Source organism: Diceros bicornis, chromosome 26, assembly GCF_020826845.1.
Source record: "Diceros bicornis minor isolate mBicDic1 chromosome 26, mDicBic1.mat.cur, whole genome shotgun sequence".
NCBI classification, from domain to species: Eukaryota; Metazoa; Chordata; class Mammalia; order Perissodactyla; family Rhinocerotidae; genus Diceros; species Diceros bicornis.
The window spans coordinates 1,727,006-1,749,394 of record NC_080765.1 but is presented as its reverse complement, the minus strand read 5'-3'; the positions used below and the strand labels follow the sequence as shown (position 1 = coordinate 1,749,394).

General features: G+C 36.4%; 1 protein-coding gene across 8 annotated transcripts in view; it reads left to right on the top strand.

Moving 5' to 3' along the window:
* The window catches only part of GTF2I (general transcription factor IIi), a 117,171-nt gene that overhangs the window by 26,878 nt on the left and 67,904 nt on the right, over positions 1 to 22,389 (top strand). For all 8 annotated transcript variants that reach the window (XM_058568942.1, XM_058568947.1, XM_058568944.1 and 5 more), the window contains 7 exons: positions 255 to 393; positions 3,134 to 3,268; positions 4,294 to 4,477; positions 4,747 to 4,775; positions 9,229 to 9,283; positions 9,796 to 9,839; positions 16,725 to 16,802. In XM_058568942.1, coding sequence (XP_058424925.1) covers positions 255 to 393; positions 3,134 to 3,268; positions 4,294 to 4,477; positions 4,747 to 4,775; positions 9,229 to 9,283; positions 9,796 to 9,839; positions 16,725 to 16,802 — 664 coding nt within the window. The remainder of the gene's footprint in view (positions 1 to 254; positions 394 to 3,133; positions 3,269 to 4,293; positions 4,478 to 4,746; positions 4,776 to 9,228; positions 9,284 to 9,795; positions 9,840 to 16,724; positions 16,803 to 22,389) is intronic.

Here is a 22,389-nt window from a genome sequence, read left to right as displayed (position 1 = left end):
TTTCCCCTTATGAATTCTGTGTTTTCTTTTGTTTAAAATCAGGGTTAAAAACTCTTTAGAAAGAGAGATGCCTTAAAAGAAATGAGGCCTCTCTTTTGTATATGGTAACTTAAGGCAAGAAGCTAGGAACTTCACCTGATTCCAGATTATGTGTTACGACAGTTTAAGTGATTATCTTATTCATCCAGTAGAAATGGTGCTTTTAAACATCTGTGTATAACATTATAACATAAGAGTTGCTGTTTGTATTTCAGTGTAAAGAACTGGCCAAGTCCAAGGCAGAAGTGGCCTGCATCGCAGTGTATGAGACAGATGTGTTTGTCGTTGGGACTGAGCGAGGACGTGCTTTTGTCAACACCAGGAAGGATTTTCAGAAGGACTTCGTAAAATACTGTAGGTATTGTATTTTTGTCTTTTGTATTTCATAAATATTAAATCTAAATATGGATAATGCATATCCTACTTTCTTCTAAAGCAGAATGAGATTTATACTAAAACAAGACTTTCTGGAATGTCCATGGAGAGACATTTCAAAATGCTCAAAATGAATCACTGACATAGTGTTATATATAAGGATAAATACTGAAGAGTTTAAGAAAAATGGTAAATATTTATTGTACTGTGCTTCTTGCTTGTCATTACTCTGGATTGGTGGAATGCATTAGAGAGAAGGTAGAGAAATTTTGAATTGATTAGAAGTTCTCATTCAGATAAGCAGTTGTTTTCTTGATAGATATTTGATGTGTTGAAAACAAGTCTTTTTCTGTGCATAAAATTTGTGTAAGCATGATGCAGAGGTAAACAGGTCTCCCTGACTCTGTCAGTGGAATCGACTTGGCAGAGTCCTCAGTGACTTTTGTGATCCTCCAAGCAGGACTTCATCCAAGTGGCGAACTTATTTGACACTGGAGCAAATGTAGTAGAGAGAGTTACTGTATGGGTGTCCATACCTATGGCCTTTCACAGTTGCATAGTGTTTGCATCTGTTTTTTTTTTTTTTAACTTTTATTTATGTATTTTCCCCCCAAAGCCCCAGTAGATAGTTGTATGTCATAGCTGCACATCCTTCTAGTTGCTGTATGTGGGACTCGGCCCCAGCATGGCCGGAGAAGCGGTGGGTCGGTGTGCGCCCAGGATCCGAACCTGGGCCGCCATCAGTGGAGCACATGCACCCAACCACTAAGCCACGGGGCCGGCCCTGCATCTGTGTTTAACCTAACACTGTCCATAGGTTTTGTATTAACTCAGTGATAAAGCATTTTCTTAAACATGGAAAGAGAACAAATAAGGTAGGGATATCTATAGGCATATAATACATATGTCTTTAAGATCCAAAGTTAAATTTCCATTGTCAGGTTAGATCCAATTCATGATAAATCGGGCAGATCATGGGTGAGTAAAAATAGCGTTTTAAATTCCTTAATTTCAATTCTCAATTGTATTTTTAGTCCTTTTAAAAAAACATCTTCTCCCCTTCACTGTAGGCCTCTCCCTCCAGGTATAATCTTTTAAGCTTTATGGTAGTAATCTGTTTAAAAACTTTTTTTTTTTTTTTTTTTGTGAGGAAGATCAGCCCTGAGCTAACATCTGCCAATCCTCCTCTTTTTTGCTGAGGAAGTCTGGCCCTGGGCTAACATCCGTGCCCATCTTCCTCCACTTTATGTGGGTTGCTGCCACAGCATGGCTTGGCAAGCGGTGTGTCGGTGCGTGCCGGGATTTGAACCCCGGGCTGCCGCAGCGGAGCGCGTGCACTTAACCACTATACCACCGGGCTGCTCCCCTGTTTAAAATTTTTAAAAAATTATTTCTTATCATTTTGAGATTTTGTGTATTTAAGTTTATACTAATAATGTTGTTTTGATTATGTGTATTCCAGTTGCCATCTGTCCTATGAATACTGTAATCCCATTGGCAGCTGTGTTTATATTTCCCTTCCCTGTACTGCCTTGCTTATGTGGTTCTTCAAAGGTTAGAAGTAAGCATTAGGGAATTGTCCTCAGTTGCAAATTGTAGTCCCTGGCTGTTAGTTTCTTTCTGTTACCAATAATTTGATGCCATGGAGAATAGTCTTTGGATGTAATTCTTAAGTACCTAATATTTATTTCTCTCAATTATTTTGTAGATAAGGATCAGTAATGGTCTTCTGAAACCAAATCAATAGGTTTATGAGTCAGTTTTAGAAATTCTTGGGGAGGGGCCGGCCCCATGGCTTAGCGGTTCAGTACGTGCGCTCCGCTACTGGTGGCTGGGTTCGGATCCCAGGTGTGCACTGACACACTGCTTCTCCGGCCATGCTGAGGCGGCATCCTACATACAGCAACTAGACGCATGTGCAACTATGACATACAACTATCTACTGGGGCTTTTGGGAGAAAGGGGTGAAAAAAAGGAGGAGGATTGGCAATAGATGTTAGCTCAGGGCTGATCTTCCTCAAAAAAAAAAAAAAATGGGAGACTTCTGAGCTGTTTTTCAGGGTTCAGCAAAGCACTATCCAATAGAAATATAATGTGAATCACTCATGTAATTTAAAATTTTGTAGTTATGACATTAATAAAAAGTAAGGATAAAAAAGTGAAATTCATTTTAGTAGTTATATTTTAACCTGATATATCAAAAGCAGTATCATTTAACAATTAGTGTAAAAAATGATCAGTGGGATATTTTGCATACTGTTTTTTCTACTAAGTCTTCAAAATCCAGTGTGTGTTGGAAACTTACAACACACCTTAATTTGGACTACTTGCACTTCAAGTGCACAGTAGCCGTAGGTGTCTGTTGGATGTTGTCTTGGACTTTGCGAGTCTGCAATGCTTTTTTGCGATGATAATCTTCCCATTTCTAAGTTTGTAGCTGATAAATTTCTCTTAAGGTATCTTTTCTTTTTAAAGAACTGGTAGCTAATTTGTTGTTTGTAGACCTTTTAGCTTAAAGCTACACTTAGATCAGAGATGATCACCATTTCTTATTTCAGTTCAAGTCATTTATGTCTTTTAGGTGTTCTTTCTCCTCCCTTTCCTTTCTGTCTTTATGTAAAAAATCATAAATGTTAGAATATAGGAAAAAATATTCTTACTAAAAGCCAAATATTAAGATAATGGATATGGGCCTTTTATATCATTAATTATTTTACAGGTGTTGAAGAAGAAGAAAAGGCTGCAGAGATGCATAAAATGAAATCTACATCCCAGGCGAATCGGATGAGTGTAGATGCTGTAGAGATTGAAACACTCAGAAAAACAGTTGAAGACTATTTCTGCTTTTGCTATGGTAAGGTAGTATACTTGAGTTTTCTGAAAGATGATACATATATAATTGAGTTTTCTAAAGGGTAGATTACATTGATATAACAATCATACAGCATGCTTTCAGAAATTGAACAGATTAATTTCCAAATACTGGGTTACTATTAGGAACGACCTTACTTTTTATTTCCAGTTTGAAGGAACCCAGAAACAAATGTAGCTATTAGAGGGTTTTTTGTTTTTTAATAGCAGTTTTAGGTTCACAGCAAAATTAAGGTAGAGATTTCCCTTATACTCCTTGCCCCCACACACATATAGATCCCCCACATCAACATCCCCTACCAGAGAACCTACATTCACACATCATAATCACCCAAGAGAGCTGTTTATTTTTGACAGGCATGCTGATCTTGCCACTTTCCCTGAAAACAACCTTTTGTTAATCCAATTACGTGGTAAACAAAGCTCTTTTAAGAAAAACAGTCAAAGGGGTAGGATATAGGTTACACTATGAGGTTGTAGGTAAAATTCATCTCTGGGGTATGGGGTTTCTAGCGTCTGTGGGCTCACTGCCTGATACACACAGACAGGCTGACAGAATACAAGCATTTATGAATGTAGGTGTGTTTCTCTAATAAGTTTTCAATGAGAACATTAGCCAAAAGTTGCCTTGATATTTTATGGTAACAGCTGGATTTGTTGGGCTTCCATGTTCTGAGGCTGAATTATATACGAAAGATTGTGTTATATCAGGGAGACCATCGTAAAGATACAGAATAGTGCAAGAAATCAGCCATTGTTCCTTTCCTCTTGTGTGGGTTTTAGTCAATATTTTATGTACTTTTCCTTGTGGCCCTTGGATTTCAGGTTCAGAGCTTCTGCTGACACGGAACTGGGACCTTGTAGTGTTTCAAAGCAGTTTAAAATCAGATACTACAGAAAGGCATGAATGCCATTTATTGAGCCGTGGTGAACTAATGATGGGCTTTTAATCTTACCGTTTAATGATATTTATCCTCTGTCCACCTTATCCCTGTCCCTCACCCCCAGGGAAAGCTTTAGGCAAATCAACAGTGGTACCTGTTCCATATGAGAAGATGCTACGAGATCAGTCGGCTGTGGTAGTGCAGGGGCTTCCGGAAGGAGTTGCCTTTAAACATCCTGAGAACTATGATCTTGCAACCCTGAAATGGATTTTGGAGAACAAAGCAGGGATTTCATTTATCATTAAGAGGTGAAGTACTTTCTCCCTTGCCCATGACTAGTTTATTCATATAAAGTTAAATATTCAGCTTATTTTAATATACTCAAAATTTTTTCATTAAATTATTATCGAGGTCACATTGATTTATAACAAATTTCAGGGGTATACTATTTATTTTGACTTCTGTATAGACTGCACCATGTTCTTCAATTCTTGTTTTCTGTAGAAGTCATTGTAATCGTATGCTTTATAATAATTTTGTGTATTCATGTATAGTTTTTTGTTTTGTTTTAATGCAGACCTTTCCTAGAGCCAAAGAAGCACCTAGGTAAGTGATTGTTTTGCTTTACATGGTAGCTGGATGGGTTCCTAAACTTGTTGTGCCAAGTTTAATTTTAATGATTGCTGTTTTGTTTTTTTTTGAGACTATAACGTAAGACATTTTGGTGTAGGCTGTTACGACATTTATATAAACCAATGAAAAGTCATTGAGCTGAAAAAGTAGAGAATTGTTTCTTTGTTTTCAGCTCTGCTACTTGCTTTATGATTTATTCAAGGTTTTATGTTTGCAATATATAAGATCATATACTGGCTCTGCCCTCATTTCCCATAATTATAAGTATGATTTAATTTACCTAGTGTTCATTGAACAGGCACAGAATTATTGGCACAAGATTGGGTGGGGAGGAGATACACAACTATGTATAAACATTAAAGCTTTTGAGTGCTGGTAGTCTAATGGAAGAGAGAAAAAATCCATAAAGTCTCCACAGAAACAGCATAATGTACATGCTGTAGGAATGGTTAAAGTACTATGGAAGTTTGTTGGAGGAAGGATTCGTTTATAGCCCAGGATGGCTTTCATGAGGAGAGGGCATTAAGATGAGCCATTGAAGAATGAGGTGGATTTCAACAGGACTTCATTTTGGAAAGTTGAGCCATTCCATTTGAAGGGAAAAGCGATAATTAGAAGACTGGTACCCTTTGGAGCCAGGTTTATTTGAGACTTTTGAAAGTAAATAACCAGTTATCATTGGCAATCTCTTAACCAGTGTGAGGATGAAAGGACAAAGTAATACATACACACCTAAACATATTTTCTGTTAAATAACCTTTGTTCTCACCATGATGAAAAGGTTAATTTTTTTAGAAGCTTTCTTGAAGTATAATTGACATGCCATAAAATTCACCTGTTTTAAGTATTTAATTCAGTGATCTTTGGTAAATTTATAGTTTAAAAAGTTTACAGAGTTTTACAACCATTGTCACAATCTAATTTTAAAATATTATCATCATCCTTATCTCTGTTGTTTCATGAATGTTATATAAATGAAATATGCAGTATATATCCTTTTGAGATTAGCTTTTTTCACTTAGCATAATTCAGATGAGATTAATCCAGTTTCTTGGTATATCAATAGTTTTTTCCTTTTTATTGTTAAATAGTAAGTATTCCCTTGTATGAATATACCACCTGTTTATCCATTCACCAGTTGAGAAGACATTTAGGTTGTTTCCATGTGGCTCTCAGGAATAATGCTACTATGGACATACCTGAACAAGTTTTTGTCTGGACATATATTTTATTTTATTTTATTTATGTTTTTGGTGAGGGAGATTGGCCCTGAGCTAACATCTGTTGCTAGTCTTCCCCTTTTTGCTTGAGGAAAATTGTCCCTGAGCTAACATCTGTACCCATCTTCCCCTATTTTGTATGTGGGATGCTGCCACAGCATGGCTTGGTGAGCGGTGTGTAGGTCCATGCCTGGGATTCGAGCCCTGGGCCATCAAAGTGGAGTGCATAAACTTAACCACTATGCCACCGGGCTGTCCCCTGGACATATATTTTAATTTCTCTTGGATATATATACCTAGGAGTGGAGTTGCTGGGTCGTCATAGGGCAATTTTACATTTAACTTTTAAGAAACTGCCAAACTGTTTTCCAGAGTGGCTGTACCACTTTATATTCCTACTAGCATCACTTTAGTGTTCAAGTTTCTCCACATACCTGTCAGCGCTTGCTATTGTCTCTTTGGTTTTAGCCATCGTAATGGGTGTGAAGTGGTATCTCATTGTGATTTTGAATGGCATTTCCTTAGTTACTAATAATGTTGAATGGCATTTCCTTAGTTGCTAATAATGTTGAGTATCTTTTCATATGCTTAGTGGCCATTTATGTATATTCTTTGGAGAAATGTCTATTCAGACCCTTTTCCCATGTTTTAGTTGGGTTATTTGTATTTTTATTATTGAGTTGTATGAGTTCTTTATATATGCTCGATACAAATATTTTCTCTGGTTCTCCAGGTTGTCTTTTCACTTGCTTTGTAGTGTCCTTTGAGGGACAGAAGCTTTTATTTATTTATTTTTTTTTTGGTGAGGAAGATTCACCCTGAGCTAACATCTGTGCCAGTCTTCCTCTGTTTTGTATGTGAGTCACCGCCACAGCATGGCCACCAACGAGTGGTGTATGTCTGCGCTTGGGAACTGAACCTTGGCCGCTGAAGCTCAGGGTGCCAAACTTAACCACTAGGCCATGGGTCCGGCCCCAGAAGTTTTTTGTTTTTACGAAGTCCAGTTTATTCTTTTATCACTTGTGCTTTTTTCCTTGTATCTAAGAAACTGTTGCCTAACTGAAGGCTGTGAAGATTGACATGTTTTCTTCTATAAGTTTTGTGGTTTTAGTTCTTACATTTAGATCTATGGTCAATTTTGAGTTAATTTTTGTATATAGTACATGGTAAGGGTGTAAATTCATCTTTTTGCATGTGGATATCCAATTGCTCCAGCACAGTTTGTTGAAAAGGCAAGACTATCCTTTACCCCGAAATGGCTTTGGCATCTTGTTTAAAGTTAGTTGCCCCTGACTGTTTATTTCTGGGCTTTTTACATAGTGGATTATGTTGTGTGTGAATCAAGACAGTTTACCTCTTTGCAATCTGAATGCTTTTTGTCTTAGTCTTGTTGCTCTGGCAAGAGGGTCCAGTGCAAGGTTGAGCAGAAGTGGGGGTAGCAGACATCACCAGTGCTCCATGTTAAGGGGAAGGCATTCGAGCTGCACCATGAGGATGTTAGCTCTTAGTTTTTTGTATATGTCCTTTTTAAGATTGAGAAAGAAAAGATTTGTCATGTTTAAATTAAAATTTAGACTTTTTTGTGATCAGTGTTTTTTTCCCTGAAGTTTTCTATATTAGCCTTAATCTGCCATTTGTATTTTGTGAAGTCTTTTATTCTAGAAACTTGTTCTGAAATGTTGGGGCCTGGTCGTTAAAGAATATTGCTATAGAGTATTTTATAATGCGTGGTCCAAGTGGCTGAGTTTGTATGACTTACTTTTTTTGCCATATTAACTCTCAAAGTAATTGGAAAGTTACAATTGTAATTAGATTTTCTACTTATTAAAATTTTTAACAGCTTTATTGAGATACTGACATACAATAAACTACGTGTATTTACAGTGTACAATCTGCTAAGTATACACGTGTGTACTCTGTAAAAACCATTACTACAATCAAGTTAATGAACACATCTTTCATCTCAAGTTTCCTCACACCTCTTGCTGGTTCCTCCCTTCTGCTCCTCCCTACCCAGGCAACAACTGATCTTCTTGTTCTCAGTGTAGATGTATTTGCATTTTCTAGATTTGTTTAATATGAATGGAATCATACAGTATGTGTATTCATGTGTCGTTTAGTGATGGGGTTGTGTTCTGAGAGATGTGCTGTTAGGCAGTTCCGTCATTGTGCAGACAACGTAGAGTGCACGTACGCAAACCGAGGTGGTGTAGCGCACACTCCTAGCCCACCTGGTTCTAATCTTAGGGGACTGCCATTGTATGTGCCATCTGTCATTGACTGAAATGTTGTTATGTGGCGCATGACTGTACTCTTTTTTTGTTTGTTTGGCTTCTTATTTTGAGATTTATCCATGTTATTTCCTGTATCGATAGTTCATTCTGTTTTTATTGCTGAGTAGTATTCCGTTGTACAACTTTTTACTCATTCACCTCTCCATGAAAATTTGGGTTTCCCTTTGTTGGCTGTTATAAAGAAAGCTGCTATGAATATTTGAGAGTGGGTCTTTATGTGGACGTGTATTGTCATTTCCCCTGGGTAAGTAAGTAAAATTGGAATGGCTAGATCATATGGTAGTCATGTATTTAACTTTTTAAGAAACTACCAAACTGGTTTTCGACATGATTGGTCCATTTTACATTCCCACCAGCAGTGATGAGAGTTCCAGTTGTTCTGCATCTTCATCAGCATTTAGTGGGGTCAGTATCTCTTTGTTCCAAACATAAAATTCATGATTTTAAAGTATACAATTCAGTGGGTTTTAATATATTTTCAAGGTGTACAACTGTCACTGCTATCTAATTCCAGATCATTTTCATAACCCCCGAAAGAAACACTGTACCTGTCAGCAGTCACTGTCTTCTGGTTCTTCTGAGCCAGATCTACTCTTAATAGAAATCTTTATCATCATTTATACATCAGTTGAGTCTTATTCTGCATTACTAGATAAATAGTATATTGTTGTTTTTGTTTCGCTAGTAAAAATAAGAGCTTTTTTATTGAAGGGAGGATGCCGGTGAGTGAGCAGATGAAGGGGAGAACGAAGGACACTGTTTTATAAACTAATGCAGTGCTCATTCTAGTGTGACCTGGAGGTGTGAACTCCCTCCCATCCCCAGTTCATTCTCTTTTTGAGACCTTTGGAAATATTAGTCATATTTGAAATGTTGGAAAAACCTAAATCTAATTTTTCTTTTGGTACATAGGTGGTCGAGTGATGGTAACAGATGCTGAAAGGTCAATGCTATCTCCAGGTGGAAGGTAAAGCATATCTCATTGGTACTAATAAACTTCACACTTCATCAAGTTTTAGTTTTTAGAATTTTGAGCTATTAGAGTATTAAAAAGGCCTATGTCACACATCTGGATGTTTAACATGCAGTTGAGTCATTTGGAGGCCCTGTGAAAATGCAGGTTTTGACTTGGTGGTTCTGAATGGTGGTAGTTCTTGGGTGACGCTGGTGTGATTGATCTGATGACCACGCTGTGAATAGGAAGGCCTTATACTAAAGTGGAATTTGCAAGTTAATATGCTACTCGATGTTGTTTTGTTATCCTTTTTCTTCCAAAAGTTTGATTGGAATTAAAGTACTAAATTCAGTTGACAAGTCATATTTATGCAAGAAATAATAATGTAAATTTTAAAGTTGAGTCAGTTTTGCGTTCAGCTTGGTCAGGTGAGTGATTTTATACCTTGATATCCAGTGCATTTGAATAGCGTGTGAGTGGCCCTCCCCAGTGCATAGCTTCATCAGGGCTTCTTTTCCTTTCAGTTGTGGCCCCATCAAAGTGAAAACTGAACCCACAGAAGATTCTGGTACGTACCAGTGCTTTTAGAATCAATTACAAAATATAAGTAAGGGAGCCTTTTCCTTAATTTAGAAGGTTATATTTTGATTTATTACTTAGTGTATTGTTTTGATGAGAAGCAGACAGAACAAAATTTATTCTAACAGTGACATTGTATGTTAATGTTACCATATATACTAAAACCCAAAAAGATGATTTGTTTGATAAAAGGTAGCTAGAAGTTCTTTGCTACACGTTTGTAGGCAAAATTTATTAATAGTTTTTTTTTCAGTTATATAGAAATGAGTGTAAAATGTCAACTAGTTCTACAATGTTTTTCATTCATTCAATGTTCTACCTTCATTTTCACAAAAACCAATATAATATCCTCTTATTCTCCCTTTTCTCTTTGCACTCCCATTTTCTACTCTCAGAGGAAACCCCTTTTAACTCTAAGCTGTTTTTGGCACTTAATTCCTTTTTTTTTTTTTTAAAGATTTTTATTTATTTATTTTTTCCCCCCAAAGCCCCAGTAGATAGTTGTATGTCATAGTTGCACATCCTTCTAGTTGCTGTATGTGGGACGCGGCCTCAGCATGGCTGGAGAAGCGGTGCGTCGGTGCGCGCCCGGGATCCGAACCTGGGCCGCCAGCAGCGGAGCGCGCGCACTTAACTGCTAAGCCACGGGGCCGGCCCGTTAATTCCTTATTTTTAAATGTCAGGCTTATACAGCTATTTCTTGTAGATTTTTTTGGATAGCTTTATTGAGATATAATTTTATATGCCACAGAATTCACCTGTCCTAAGTGTAAAATTCAATGATGTTTAGTAAATATATAGTTTTGCAATAATCACCACATCTAATTTTAGAACATTTTCATCACCCCAAATAGAAACCCCATTTGCAGCCACTCACTCTTCCCACCATTTATCTACTTAGAGGTTTTATAGTTTCATCTTACCTGTCATTTCATATAAGTGGAATCATGTAATATGTGAGGTTTTGTATTTTGCTTCTTTTGCTTTGCATCATGTTTCGAGGCCGTCTTCAAAGAGAGTTGTAGCGTATAGAAGTAGTTCATATCTGAATATTATTCCATTGTATGGATATGTTAGGTTTTCTTCTTGTTTTACCATTTGGTGGACATTTGGTTTGTTACCAGTTTTTGGCTCTTTTGAGTAACCCTGCTATGAACGTCCACGTATGTGTCTTTGCATGAAAATATGTCTTCATTTCTCTTGGGTAGAGACCTCGGAGCAAATTGCTGTGCTGTGGCAACTCTATGCCTAATTTTTAAGCAACTGACAAATTGTTTTCCAAAGTGGCTGCACCATTTTCTGTTCTTAGCAGCAGTGTATGAAGATTTCAGTTTCTCTGTATTTTGGCCAACACTTGTTATTGTCTGTCTTTTGTTGTGTGTTTGTGAGGAAGATTAGCTCTGAGCTAACATCCATTGCCAGTCTTCCTGTTTTTGCTGAGGAAGATTGGTTCTGGGCCAACATCCGCACCCATCTTCCTCTACTTTATGTGGGATGCCGCTGCAGCATGGCTTGACAAGTGGTGCTTTGGTCCGCGCCCGAGATCTGAATCTGCGAATCCCGGGTTGCCAAAGGAGAGCGCGTGAACTTAACGACTATGCCGCCGGGCCAGCCCCATTGTCTGTCTTTTTTGCTTACAGCAATTCTAGTGGATGTGAAGTGGTATCTCATTGTGATTTTTCTTCCTTTTTTTTTTTTGATTTTAAATAGACGTTTTATTTTTAGAACAGTTTTAGGTTTATAGCAAAATTGGACAGAAAGTATAGAGTGTTCCCATATACCTTCTATCCCCACACATGCACAGTCTCCCCTACTGTTAACATCTCACATCAGAGTGGTACATTTGTTAAAACAGATGAACCATTATCTCCCAAAGTCCATAGTTTGCATTAAGGTTCAGTCTTTCACATTCTGTGGGTTTTGACAAATGTGTAATGATATGTATCCACCATTTTGGTATCATACAGAGTAGTTGCACTGCCCTAAAAATCCTCTGTGCTCTGCCTATTTATCTGTCTCCTTTGCAACCCCTGGCCATCACTGATCTTTTTACTGTCTCCATCGTTTTGCCTTTTCCAGACCGTTATATAGTTGTAGTTTTAATTACATTTTCCTGACAGTGTTGAACATCTTTCTATGTGCTCATTAGCCATTCATATATCATTTTTGATGAAATGTCTATTTAAATCTTGAGCCAGTTTTTTAATTGGGTGGTTTTCTTTCTTCTTCTTTTTTTTTTTTTAGTTATAGAATTCTTTATATATTCTGGATACAAATCTTTTATCAGAAATAAAGAGTTGCAAATATATTTTTCTAGTCTGTGGTGTCTTTTCATTTTCTTAATGGTGTCCTTTGAAGCCTAAAAGTTTTAAATTTTCATGCAATCCCGTTTTCCAGGTTATTCTTTTATTGCCTGTGCTTTTGGTGATACATCTAGAAAATCTTTGCCCAACTTAAGGCATAAAGATTTTTATACTTAGGTTTTCTTCTTGAATTTTATAGTTTTAACTCTTATGTTTTGGTCTGAGATCCCATTTTGAGTTTATTTTTGTGCATGTTGTGGGGTAAGGGTCTAAATCATTTTGCATGTGGATATCCTGTTGTCTCAGCACCATTTGTTGAAAAGAAATCCTTTATTGGATTGCCTTAGCACCATTGTCAAAAATCAATTGACCAAATTTACTTCTGCACTTTCAGTTCTATTCCATTGAACTCTAATGGCTATTCTTATGCTAGTACCATACTGTAACTCATGTAGTTTTATTTATTTATTTATTTATTTTTTTGTGAGGAAGATCAGCCCTGAGCTAACATCCATATTAATCTTCCTCTTTTTTTGTTGAGGAATACCGGCTCTGAGCTAACATCTATTGCCAATCCTCCTTTTTTTTCCCCCCAAGCCCCAGTAGATAGTTATATGTCATAGCTGCACATCCTTCTAGTTGCTGTATGTGGGACGCGGCCTCAGCATGGCCAGAGAAGCGGTGCATCGGTGCGCGCCTGGGATCCGAACCCAGGCCACCAGTAGCAGAGCATGCGCACTTAACCGCTAAGCCACGGGGCCAGCCCTCTCATGTAGTTTTAAGTTTTGGTTTTATTTGTTATCTATTAACATATGGAAAATGAAGATATAATTATTTTACTACTTAACTTCCAATGTTGCTTCCCTTTTCCCACTTTTACCATATAGTAAATTGATTTTTACTGTTCAAGTTCTTTCAGATCAGAGCGTGATCTTGATAGAATGTCTGCTTTCTTGCTAGGTTCCATTTCTAGGGCACAAGTGTTTTTGCGCATTTAAAAAACATACAGCTCTTTCTGACTTGATTACAATTTTGTTATAATTGTTACTCTGAATTTATGGTAAGAGTCAGAATGAAAGCACCTTAATCTTTTAAAAATATGTAATTTTAAAAGATCATTTTATTATTACTAGGGATATATTTTATAATTAGCCTTGGTAGTTAGCATGGAAAAAGTGGATATTTATAGTATTTTCTTATTAAAGGCATATATGAACTATTTCTCTTGAGCATAGTCTGTAGGTGGAATCCAGAAATTTCAATTGGATCAAATGCAGTTTCATATCATTGCAAATGGTGACATCTCAGTTTTGACCTCTTGCAGAGGATGTGAGTCAAGTGATAGTTGTGTTATATCTGAATTCTCACTGTTCCAAGGTCTATGATTTTGGGGCTTTTATTGTGCTCTCAAATTAGTTCAAAAATTATCTCGTGCAGTGAATTTCAGATTTAAGATTCATCTTAGGGACACAAGGATGATTTTATTAGTGAAATCTCTTAATTCACTTTCTCATGTCATTGAACTAATTAGAAACAATATGTCATCTGGTTAGATCATGAAAAGGCAGCAGAAATGCATAACATGATTGGTTGGAATATTATAAACAACTGTAAATGCCAGCCCATCATTATGTTTAATAGTCAGCCACAAAAAGCACTCCTCATTAAAGAAGCATATTTTCACCAGTTTCTTACCAGAGTTCTAGATGTACAAACCATACAAATGTGAGGTGTAAGTAAGTAGAAAATGGAGGGCACTATTAACTTTTACAGGTGATTTGATTGTGTTTATAGAACACCAAAGAGAATCGACGAGAAAACTACTGAAAACAAAGCATCTATAATCTGATTTTACTTGAGGAAGTGTTAAAAATCCCAGATACAATAAAAGTTTAGGTTAAAAGCACTTGAAAAAAATATAATAATCCTTTGAATGCTTTCTAAGGAACTAATTTGACTAAGGAAAGATCTAAAAATTTTGAGTGGTAAGAACAGCCAAAATGTGTTAAAGCACATGTAAGACACAGGCAATGGCTATTTGCAAGACAGATGACAAAGTGTTGTTTTACAAAGGGCTAATCCAAAAGATAAATGACCAGAGATTCAAGAAATAAGAGAAAATGCTCAGTCCAGTTAAAGAAATGGAAGTAAAAATCCAAGAAAGATAGGTTTTGCACCCAAAAGATTGGCAAACATTAAATTCTGCTTATACCCAGTCTCAGTAAAGGGTATAGAGAAACAGGCAGGTTTAAAGATTCTTGATGTGTGTATAAATTGTTGCTATCTTATGGATGATACTTCAACAATATCCGCTTTAAGATGCACATGTTCTTTGACCCATTGCTGCCTTGCAAAAATGGCAGTTAACCTACAGCTCTCTCAGTGGAATTCCGTGTTGCCATTAAACACAGTAAGGCAATAGGTCTGTATCTGCTGATGTGCAAGTATCTGTAAGACAGACTGTGAGTTAGTTGGAGAAAAGTTAGATGTGGAAGAGATGAGTAATACTGTAATCCTTTCAATTTTTTACTTTAAAATGTTACATTTTGAAATTATGGCAAACTACTAGAAAACCTGCACGTATAGTGTACGAAACCTTTTTGTGTACCATTTGACAATAAGGGCTAATACAATGCCCTGTCACTTTAACTACTTCAATGTGTAATTCGTACAACAAGGATATTGTCCCGCATTACCAGATTGCCCTCTGTCTAAAATGAGGGGATAGAATATTCCAAGTCATTGTACCCATCTCTGGGAGACTGGTTTACCCTCCAGTCGTGAGCTATATTAATTACTCTCCTCTAGATTCACTCCCAAGCTGTTTGAATATTCTCTTATCTAAAGGCTACATGGTAAAGGAAACCTCCAACAAAACTTTTGTAAAATATAATGCTAAGGAGATGAGAGAACAGTAGTATATGTAAATACATAATATTTGCAGAAACAAGAGAAGAAAGAAGAAGGAAGAAGGAAGGAAGAAAATATGCACAGTGTCCATATTTCTGCAACTTGTTGTAAAAAATTCATACTTCACTAATTCGTTACCCCTTATATTGTGTTTGCTTTGCCTTCGGCCCAGGACCTTAGCTGGTAAGGTTCTTTACCTGCTTGAGGTGACCCAAACCCTCGTTCCTGAAGGGTCTCAATCCCTAGTGGATCTGCTGTTTTAGTTTACTTTTCTATTAACTTTTACTGACAAACATGGACATAATAAAGAGAGCCTGCAGGATCCCAGGGATTCCAGAGAGGTTCCCTGCCACCATCCTGTGGCAGCAAACCAATTTCCCATTGGTAGTAGCAGCCCATAGAGTAACCCCCTTCTTTGCTTGTCGCTTCAGGGGTAACTGTCCTTTAGTATATCCAGCTTTCTCTCTTTTTGAACTATTTCTTCAGTTGAAAATATTCTCTACAAAGCATCTCAAGTCACATAGCACCAGCTCAGTATTAAGTTCCTCATAGGACTCGTATGATTCTGGTCAGTATCTTAGTCTGAAATGGCATGTACACCCCTCCATTGTTCATTTCTTAAACTTGTCTGAGAGTATTATCTACTCCTGGGATTGGGGACAAGAGAGAGAATAGGACCTGCAGCTGTGTGGTGAAATCAGTATCTCATTTCTAGAAGCCCCTGCTGTCTAACCCCATCAGTCTGCCCAGCCAAGGGCTCTCTGAACAATATTTGAGGAATATATCTTCATTAAGAATTTATTAAACATTTTATTTCTTTCCTGAAATTTTTAATTGAAGTATAATGTAAAGTATGCAAAGTATAAGCATTATATAGCTCAATAAATAAAAAGTTTACACACCTCTGTAACATAACACTCGTATCAAGATACAGAATGTTAAACACCTCAAGATGGCCGTCTCCTTCCCCCTCTCATTACTTTTCTCCCAAAGTCAACCACTTGCTTGAAAGTTTTTTTCTTTTAACCAGAAGCATGTGCATTTTATTTTTTCTTCAGCTTTATTGAGGTATAATTGACATTGCTTGAGTTTTAAAAACAGATTTCTTATTCCTGATTTCGAACTTTTTATATGTGGAATTGTACAACATGCTCGCTTTTGTATCTGGCCATAAAGGTCCACTGCAAATATCTATCCTAATTGTGGGCATAGCATTATGCAAAAGGGTATGCTTGATACTCTTCTTAGTAACGGGATATATTAGGAGAAACAAGTCAATGTATCTCATATAAAATGGTTAAAAATTATGCCATCTTTACTCTGGAATATTGAGTCATTAAAACTGATGTTTACAGGTGAAAGTATTTTTAATACTGAGTGAAAATAGAGTGTCACTAATTTTCTTCAATTCCAAAGATAAGAACTTGTCAGGGAAAAAAGTTAGCATTAAATAATCCCAGAATATTAGTAGTGGTTAAAACTGTCGAGGTTGGGTTTTAGGTGATTTTTGTCCCTCTGTTACCTTGCAAACTTTTGTCCTTTCAAAGCCCTATAAAATATATATGCCTTACTCTGCATTATTAGGAGGGCAGAGGGATTTCCCTACACCATCTAACTGAATGCCCTAAAGTGTAATTAAATGATTTCATTTGCTTTTACAGGTATTTCCCTGGAAATGGCAGCTGTAACAGTAAAGGAAGAATCAGAAGACCCTGATTACTATCAATATAATATTCAAGGTAATAACATTCAGGGTAATACTATTTAATACAATTTTTTTCCTAAAGTTTTGGTGGTTAAAATTAAAATTTGTTTACCAGTTGCTTGAACTCCTTAAATACTGTTTTATTGATTGGTCCTTGATTGGCATGTATACTTATAATTTATGATTGGAATAAGATAGATCTCAAAAATAAGGGAATAAAATACTCTACAGGGGAAATGTAAAATAGCCATTAATATTCTTTCAAGGACAAGCAAAAGTTGTGGCACAATTTAGAATTCAATTCCGCTGTCTAGTGTTATTTGCAAGGCGTGAGGGTCTTCTGAACCTTTAATAGCTCTATTTGTGCAACAGAAGTCACTGTGTAAGCACTATCATTATCTTAAAACTCTATAGAAGGTAAGACGTTAATAAATTCTAGCTGTTATTTATCATTTTGTTCCATTTCTTTTTGTTTGAGTATTAGGAAGGAATTAAAATTTCACAATGCAGTTTGCTTTTATGCATCAGTGGGTTTTAGTTTAGAAGGATGTTTTCTTATTTTATAGTAAGTTTAATTTTTATAAATGCATAAAGTACATTAAAACATTTGAAGTATAAAATCTGATTTGTTTTATGTGTATACCTATAAAACCATCTTCACTGCAGTCAAGATAATGAAATGTCCATAACCCCCAAGTTTCCTTGTGTCCATTTATAATTCACTGCCCTCCCGAACCAACCACTGATCTGTTTTCTATCGTTTTAGAATAGTTTTCATTTTTAAGAAATTTATATAAATGGAATCATCATGAAATATGTACTGTTTTCTTGGGGTGGGGTGCTGTGACTTCTTTCATTCCATGTAATTGTTTTGAGATTCATCCATAGTGTTGTCTCTGTCAGTAGCTAATTCCATTTTATTTATGAGTATTATTTCATTGTATGGCTATACCAAAATTTGTTTATCCCTTTGTCTATTGATGGACATTTTGGTTGTTTCCAGTTTGGGGCTATTAAAAATAAAGCTGCTATGAACGTTTGAATGTAAGTTTTTGTGTGGAAGTATGCCTTCATTTCTCTTGAGTCGATTCCTAGAAATGGAGTAGCTGGGACATATGGTAGGTATTTAACTTTTTAAGAAACTGCCAAACTGTTTTCCACAGTGCTTGTACTTATTTTACGTTTACATCAGCAGTGTACCATAGTTCTGGCTGCTCCACATCCTTGTCAACATTTGTATGGTTGCCTTTGTTCTTTTTAGCCACGTTAGTGGCTGATTTATGATACCTTATTTTGGTTTTAATTGCATTTGTGTACTAGGTTTAGTTCATTTAACAAGATAAGCCTTTGTCAGTTCCGGAACATTATAAAAGTTATGAATAAATTTATTCTGGTTATAATCGTATGAATATATGTATACATAAATTAAACCAAGTCATCGTGAATTTCGTGAATTTTATCTGTCAGTTTTGAACACTTTATTGCTTGTGACGTTAGTAATCACGTGGCTGAAAGGTTGAGATATTTCTGAGGATTTTTAATTAAAAAATTAAAATTTTGGAAAATATTTAGCCTTTATTGCAGTCGTTGGTACCTTACTAATATATGTACATAAATTTAATAAGTACTATTTAATAATAAAAGACTCTTTTTTACACAGATTGTTTGATTTTTAAGATAAAATGACTGCCTTTGCTATTGTCTTTTTAACATTGCTGTTACATTATCAGCCATGATTACAGAAGCATTTTTGTCCCCTTTTGAGGTTGGGAGTGTGATTTAAGGTGATGCCTGAGTAGTAAGAGTTGGAAATTGGATGTTTGTAGAGGGGAAGATTGCCTGAAATGATAATGTCTTAAGTGTAGTTGAAGAAGGTGGGAGCTAGACCGTTCATTTTGTATCTATCAAGTTGAGAAATACAGTCACTGCAATTTGGACATTTTTCTTAATTGACAGTTCTTTATATAATCTGAGTAAAAGTCCTTTGTGATGTGATTTCTTTTTTTTTTTTTTTTAAATTTTATTTATTTATTTTTCCCCCAAAGCCCCAGTAGATAGTTGTATGTCATAGTTGCACATCCTTCCAGTTGCCATATGTGGGACGCGGCCTCAGCATGGCCAGAGAAGCGGTGCGTTGGTGCGCGTCCGGGATCTGAACCCGGGCCGCCAGCAGCGGAGCGCGCACGCTTAACCGCTAAGCCACGGGGCCGGCCGTGATGTGATTTCTAAATAGTTTAATTTGATAAAGTCCAATTTGTTGATTTTTTTTTTTTTTCCTTGTGTTGATTGTGCTTAAGTATCATAGCTAAGAAATCTTAGCCTGGCCCAACATTGCAAAGATTTTCTTCTGTTTCATAAAATTTTTGTATTTTACATTTAGATCTGTGATTGATCTAGACCTAATTTTTATATGGTGTGCAAGATACTGAGTTCAAACTTAGGCATATGGATATCCGGTTTTTCCGGCGCCGTTTGATGAAAAGTCTGTTCCTTTTCCTTCATATCTCTGTCAATTTCTTGAGTATATAGTAAGTCTTGAGAGTCCTCCAAAATTATTATTTTTTTTTTCAAAATTATTTTGCCTGTTTTAGCTCCTTTTTCATATAAATTTTAAAAATCAGTCTGTTAATTTACTTTAAAAACTCCGTGAGGCTTTTGATGGAGATTGTGCTGAATCTATAGACTAACTTGGGTTGAATATCTCACTATTGAATCTTCTGATTCATGTGCATGGTATATATATGTATCTTATTTAGCTCTTCCTTGATTTATTTCATCAGTGCTTTGTTTTCACCATACGGGTTTTGTAAGATTTATGTCCAAGTGTTTAATGTTTTTTGGTGTTACTATAATGGTACTGTTTTACATTTCAGCTTCCAACTATTTATTGCTAATATATAGAACTTCAACTGATTTCTACATACTGACCTTGTAGCTTGTGACCTAGTTAAAATTCACTTACTGGTTGTATCAACTTTTTGGTAAAAACTTGAGATTTTCTAAGTAGGCAATGTTATTTCTTCCCTTTGTTTTTCTTGTGTTAATTGCACTGGCTGGGACCTGTAGTGTTACATTGAATAGGAGTAGTGAGCACAGACATTCCTCCCTTGTTCACAGCTTTAGAAGGAAATCTTCCAGTATGATAGCTGTGGGGTTTTTGTAGATGCCCTTCATCAGATTGGGGAAGTTTCCTTGTGTTCTGAGTTTGCTAAGAGTTTTTATGGTGATTGGATGTTGAATTTGTGAAAGGTCTTTTCTGTGTCTGTTGAGGTGATTATATGGTTTTTTTGTTGTAGTCTGTTAAAATAGTGATTGACATTAACTTTCAAATGTTGAGCCAGCCAAGTGTTCCTGGGATAATAAACCCCACTTGGTGATGATGCACTGTTCTTTTTATAAGTTGTTGAATGTTCTTAAGAGATACTGTCAGAAATTTTCTTTTCTTGTAAATGTCTTTATTTGGTTTTGGTAATTCTAGACTAAATGAATTGAGAAATAATGTATTGGAGGAGTTTTTTTGTAGAATTGGCATTATTTTGTCCTTAAATGTTTGGTAAAATTTGCCAACGAAGCCACCTGGCCTTGAGGTTTCTCTAATGGAAAGTTTTTTTTCTTGTCATTAACTTTTTGTTTTTTTTAATTGATGTTTTAATAGTTTATAACATTGTGAAATTTTGGGTTGTACATTTTTGTTTGTCCATCACCATATATGTGTCTCCCTTCACCCCTTGTGCCCACCCCCTACCCCCATTGCCCCTGGTAACCACAGTACAGTTTTCTCTGTCCATGTGTTGGTTTATCTTCCACATATGAGTGAGGTCATACAGTGTTTGTCTTTTTCTTGCTGGCTTATTTCACTTAACGTAATACCCTCCAGGCCCATCCATGTTGTTGCAAATGGGACAATTTTGTCTTTTTTTATGGCTGAGTAGTATTCCGTGGTATATATATACTACATCTTCTTTATCCAATCATCAGTCAAGGGACGCTTGTATTGCTTCCACTTCTTGGCTATGGTGAATAATGCTGCAGTGAACATAGGGGTGCATAAGCCTCTTTGGATTGTTGATTTCAGGTTTGTTGGATAGATTCCCAGTAGTGGGATAACTGGATCATAGGGTATTTCTCTTTTTAATTCTTTGAAGAATCTCCATACTGTTTTCCATAGAGGCTGTACCAGTTTGCATTCCCACCAGCTGTGTATGAGGGTTCCTGTTTCTCCACATTCTCTCCAACATTTGTTGTTTTCTGTCTTGGTGATTATAGCCCTTCTAACGGGCATGAGGTGATATTTTAGTGTTGTTTTGATTTGCATTTCCCTGATGATTAGTGATGTTGAACATCTTTTCATGTGCCTATTGGCCACCTGTTCTAATGGAAAGTTTTTTAACTTGCTCTATTTTTTTAATTTTTAAATTTCTTTTAATAGTTATAGGACTGTTCAGCTTGTATATTTCTTCTTGATTGAACTTTGGCAGTTTGTGTCTTTTAAGGAATTTGTATACTTTGTCTTAAGTTTTCTTTCTTTTTCTAAATTTTAATATTTGCAAGGTCTATAGTGATGTTCCTCTCATTTCTAATTTTGTAATTTGTGTCTTTTTTTCCCTTGATCATTTTAGCTCAGGGTTTCTCAAGCTTGGCAATATTGACATTTTGATCGAACAGTTCATCGTTGTGGGTATCTGTCTTATGCTGTGCATTGTAGGATGTTGAGTTGCCTCCCTGGCCTCTGCCCGCTAGATGCCAGTAGCATCTCTAGTTGTGACAAAGATGCCTTCAAATGTTGCTGTAGGTCCCTTGGGGGACATTGTCACTCCCAGTGGAGAACCATTGGTCCAGCTCTAGAGCTTTCTCATTTTTTTCCCTCAAAGATTCAGCTTTTACTTTCAGTGATTTCTTTTTTTTTTTTTTTTTTTGATTGATTTATTTTTTCCCCCCAAAGCCCCAGTAGACAGTTGTATGTCATAGCTGCACATCCTTCTAGTTGCTGTATGTGGGACGCGGCCTCAGCATGGCCGGAGAAACAGTGCGTCGGTGTGCGCCCAGGATCAGAACCCGGGCCGCCAGCAGCGGAGCGCGCGCACTTAACCGCTAAGCCACGGGGCTGGCCCGACTTTCAGTGATTTCTGCTCTAATATTTCTTTCTTTCATTTTGCTTGCTTTAATATTAATTTATTTTTATTTTATGTTTCTTAAGATGGAAGCTTAAATCATTGATTTGAGGTCTTTCCCCCATAAGTATTTAATGACATAACCTGCCCTCTTAAAGGCTAGTTTAGCTGTACTCCATAAACTTTGATTTGTATTTATTTTCATTCAGTTCAAAACATTTTCTAATTTTTCTTGCAATTTCCTCTTTGTCTTGAGGTTTATGCAGAAGTATGTAGTTTTAATTTCCACATACTGGTTAGACTTTTCAGATATCTTTCTGTTACTGATTTTCAGTTAATTTCCATTATCGTTGGAGAACATCCTTTGTATCATTTCAGTTATTTCAACTTCGTTAAGGTTGGTTGATAGTCATTCAGATCTGCTGTATCCTTACTGATATTTCTGTCTGCTTGTTCTTTCAATCACAAGAGTATTGAAAGGGCCCACTGCCTCTGTGGGTTTGTCTTTCT